The 4,331-nt window shown below is 47.6% G+C and overlaps 1 protein-coding gene across 1 annotated transcript in view; it reads right to left on the bottom strand.

Annotated features, from left to right (window-relative positions):
- The window catches only part of MCM3AP (minichromosome maintenance complex component 3 associated protein), a 57,249-nt gene that overhangs the window by 35,869 nt on the left and 17,049 nt on the right, over positions 1-4,331 (bottom strand). Inside the window, exons 8-11 of the mRNA XM_011954245.1 lie at positions 3,096-3,293; positions 2,253-2,521; positions 1,992-2,031; positions 490-563 (exon numbers count right to left, since the gene is read on the bottom strand). Coding sequence (XP_011809635.1) covers positions 490-563; positions 1,992-2,031; positions 2,253-2,521; positions 3,096-3,293 — 581 coding nt within the window. The remainder of the gene's footprint in view (positions 1-489; positions 564-1,991; positions 2,032-2,252; positions 2,522-3,095; positions 3,294-4,331) is intronic.

Below are 4,331 nucleotides of genomic sequence, written 5' to 3' on the forward strand. Positions count from 1 at the left end.
GGCCTCCCAAAGTGCTGGGATTACAGGCTTGAGCCACCGCGCCCGGCCTGGAATGTTAATTTTAATAAGACAAAATTTTCACGAAGATAGATCTGATAAATAAAAATTTCACTGGCCAGATGCAGTGGCTCACGCCTGTAATCCCAAAATGTGGGGAGGCCAAGGTGGGAGGATCGTTTGAGCCCAGGAGGTTGAGGCTGCAGTGAGCTGTGATCGCATCACTGTACTCCAGCCTGGGTGACACAGCAAGACCGTTTCAAGTAATAACGATACTGGATTTCAACCATACTGAGAAGGAGGGTCTTACTGGTAAAATGTGCCATTAAATTCAGTTTACTAACTTCAAAGCTACCACACTTGGGCTGGTTTGACAAAGGTTTCTTTCAAAACAATAATGAATAAACAAATTCAAAAAGCAATTTAGGCATCAGTTATCAACAAGTTAAAGTAATGCCAATCGACGGTCGGCTGTGCTGGGTGGTCAAGTCTAAAAAACAGAAAACTTGACACGTTTTGTTTAGAAATGAACTGATTTTGACTGAATTATTCGTGATGAAGAAATGCTTGTCGTGTAGAAAAAGACAATATAGCAATCTTTCATAACCAGTATTTTTTTTTTTTTGAGACAGTCTTCCTCTATCGCCCAGGCTGGAGTGCAGTGGCGCGATCACAGTTCACTGCAGCCTCAACCTCCTGGCCTCAAGCAATCCTCTCATCTAGGCCTCCCAACATGCCATGGGCCACCACACCTGACCTTTCTTTTTCTTTAAGAGATAGGGTCTTGCTTTGTCACCCAGACTGGAGTGCAGTGGCATGATCACGGCTTACTGTAGCCTTGACCTCCTGGGCTCAAGGGATCCTCTTACCTCAGCCTCCCCAGTAGCTGGAACTACATGCGCACATCACCACACCTGGCGTTTTTGTTTTTGTTTTGTAGAAGGGTCTCACCATGTTGCCCAGGCTATACAAGACTTTAATATTAAAATTTAAAATCAGCTGGCATGGAGGCTCATACCTGTAATCCCAGCACTTTGGGAGGCTGAGGCAGGTGGATCACCTGAGGTCAGGCGTTCCAGACCAGCCTGGCCAACATGGCGAAACCCTGTCTCTACTAAAAATACAAAAAAACTGGCCAGGTGCGGTGGCTCACGTCTGTAATCCCAACACTTTGGGAGGCCGAGGTGGGTGGATCACGAGGTCATGGGTGGATCACGAGGTCAAGAGATCGAGACCATCCTGGCTAATATGGTGAAACCCCGTCTCTACTAAAACTACAAAAAGTTAGCCAGGTGAGGTGGCGGGCCCCTGTAGTCCCAGCTACTCCAGAGGCTGAGGCAGGAGAATGGCGTGAACCCAGAAGGCGGAGCTTGCAGTGAGCTGAGATCACGCCACTGCACCCAAGCCTGGACAACAGAGCAAGACTCCATATCAAAAAAAAAAAAAAAAAAATTAGGTGGGAGTGGTAGTATGTGAGACTGAGGCAAGAAAATCGCTTGAACCCGGGAGGCGGAGGTTGCAGCAAGCCGAGATCACACTACTGTACTCCAGCCTGGGCAACAGAGCAGGACTCGGTCTCAAAAATAAAATAAATAAAAATTTAAAATCAATCACACATCTAGATATTCTGCCACACAGTTCTTGAGGAAAATACGAAACTAAAAATAAAGAGGTCCACCATTGACAGGGGAATCTCAGAACTAAAGGGAACACTGTCCACCATCAAGCTCAGCTTAACATCACCACAAGCAGAGGGCCAGAGAGCTCGCCAGACTCCTAGTAAGTGTCTAATTATGGCTCAGACCAGGGTTTTATATGCATTCATTCTCACTACCCCATTCTTAGCATTTTTGTTTCACACAATTTTTTCCCTCTCTTATTACTTAGATCTTTGACAAAACTACCTGGAAACAGGGAACTGCTAACAACCTGGAACTCCCTCTCCTGGTTCACTCACCTGTGTCATGAGGAGGATTCCTTCCTCATTTTCTCACTGGTGAGGAGAAACTGTTCTCAGAAATGAACATGTGGGGCCTACATCAGATGTGCTGGTCCCAGGGCACACCCCCATCACGCTTCCCCCAGCTCAGCTCAGCCGAATGCACAGCCAGACCGAGGTCCTCTACTATCATCCCAACATCTGCTACCAGAGAGAAGGCAGCACTGCTGGCTACTGCCAATCCCGAAAGCTCTTCTCCTGTTTAAAGCCTGCCTTTTCAGCCACCTTAGGGCAACTTTTGGATGTAAAGATTCACCTTAGGATGTCTCCCTTGTTGAGACTGAGCAGAACATTGTAGCCCTGGAACTCCGCTTCGCTGGCACAGAAGACGCCCTTGTTTCTCAGGTCCTGGTACATCTCCTTCAGGCTCTGCAGGCACTTGGTCATGTTCTCATTATTGATCTTGGCATCAAAGGAGGACATGGGCTCCTCACACATGAAGTGGGCACAGTGGATGTGAAACCGGGTGCACTTCTCAATCAGGGACACCGTCAGGGGGTCGCAGAGGTGCTGCTGTGTGATATCCTGGCCACAGGCGAGGGGGAGGATCACACACACATTCCCATGCAAAGAGGCAACTGTGAGAAAGATCATGCTGTGACCTCAATTTCTCACATTTCAATTTGAAACAAAGCCCACGATGCACATTTTAATAGGACTTTGTAGTGACTTAAATAAAACTCCTTGGGTTTTTTTTTTTTTTTTTTTGAGACAGAAGCCAGGCTGGAGGTGCAGTGGTGCCATCTTGGCTAACCACAACCTCCGCCTCCTGGGTTCAAGCAATTCTCCTGGCTCAGCCTCTCGAGTAGCTGGGATTACAGGTGTGTGCCACCACACCAAGCTAATTTTTACATTTTCAGTAGAGACGGGGTTTCTCACCATGTTGGCCAGGCTGGTCTCAAACTCCTGACCTCAGGTGATCCACCCACCTAAGCCTCCCAGAGTCCTGGGATTAAAGGCCTGAGCCACCGCACCCGGCCCACAAAAGTACATTTTTGTTACAGATAAACTATATAACAGAGTAAAATAAAAATAACTATCAGTTTGACTTTGGAATTTGCATGCATTTTTTAGCGTCCAGGTTGGAGGCAGCCAATACCTTCCGTATGCCACGCGTGCGGTTCCACACGAAGTCGTACCAGTCCCGCAGGCTGCCCTCCTTCTGGTCCATGATCTGGGTCACCAGGTAGTCCATGGTCCTGCTGAGCACCGGCAAGGGCCGCAGCTCGTGGGGCAGGGGCTCCTCCTGATCTGCCGAGGACCGACTGTACTCTTTCACAGCTGCTGCATGGTCCACCTAGAGACATGATGCAGAGACAGGCTGCCCATGTGGCATACCTCAGGCCAGGCATAGTTACGCCTGAAAATGAGGGGGAAAATCACATACACACCCACACAAGATCAATATTTGAGAATATATTTTTTCAACATAAAATTTCTGTTAAAAGGCGACAATCAAAATTCAAAGATAAATTGAGAAACGTGACTTTGGCAAATATGACAAGGAGTTGAGATACGAGCACATCACGACAAACAGGAGGAATGTAAGTGAAGGCACATCTGCCAGGCTCCAAAGCAGAGAGACGGGACAGGGAAGGGCCTCCAGCATTTAAAAGGTCTCAGGTCTGCTCACACACCCAGTTAAGTCTACACAGACCAGAAGTGAAACACAGGCAGTGAGGACTGCTGAGGGCACAGCAGCAGGGGCCAGCTGCCCACCTGGGGCCAGGAGCTACATCTCCCACCTCAAAAGGAGGCCGAAGACGTGGCCGAGGGAAGAGGCAGAGACGTACACAGGACGAGCGCCTGGGCATTGCCCTCTCCTGGGGCAGGGGCCCTACAGTGACACGAGTTGCTGGGCTGGGGACCCTGAACCAGGCGAAGGGTGTATAAAGCCACCAGCCAGGAAGCGGAGGAGGAGCCCACAAGCAAAATTCAGAGTCCAAAAGGATCTATATCGGTGCAGCTTTCTAGGGAACCGATTTGGGAAGCTACATTGATCATGCTCAGGAAAGGTCATACCCTCTGATGCAGTAATTTAATTCTTAGGATCTGAAGACAATAATCTAAATACCAGAGAAGCATTACATATAAGATGCCAAACAATATTATTAATAGAACTAAAAATTTAGAAACAGCCTATCTACTAATGGTAAAAATGCAGTTTTGACAGAGCTACTAATAAAATAATATGCTGTCATTTTTAAATGCTCATAGTTTACCCTAACAAAGGAAAAAGTTCATAATTTTTTTTTTTTTTTGAGATGGAGTTTTGCTCTGTTGCCCAGGTTAGAGTGCAGTGGTGCGATCTCAGCTCACTGCCAGGTCCACCTCC

The sequence above is a fragment of the Colobus angolensis genome, unplaced genomic scaffold (genome assembly GCF_000951035.1).
Source record: "Colobus angolensis palliatus isolate OR3802 unplaced genomic scaffold, Cang.pa_1.0 Scaffold38, whole genome shotgun sequence".
NCBI classification, from domain to species: Eukaryota; Metazoa; Chordata; class Mammalia; order Primates; family Cercopithecidae; genus Colobus; species Colobus angolensis.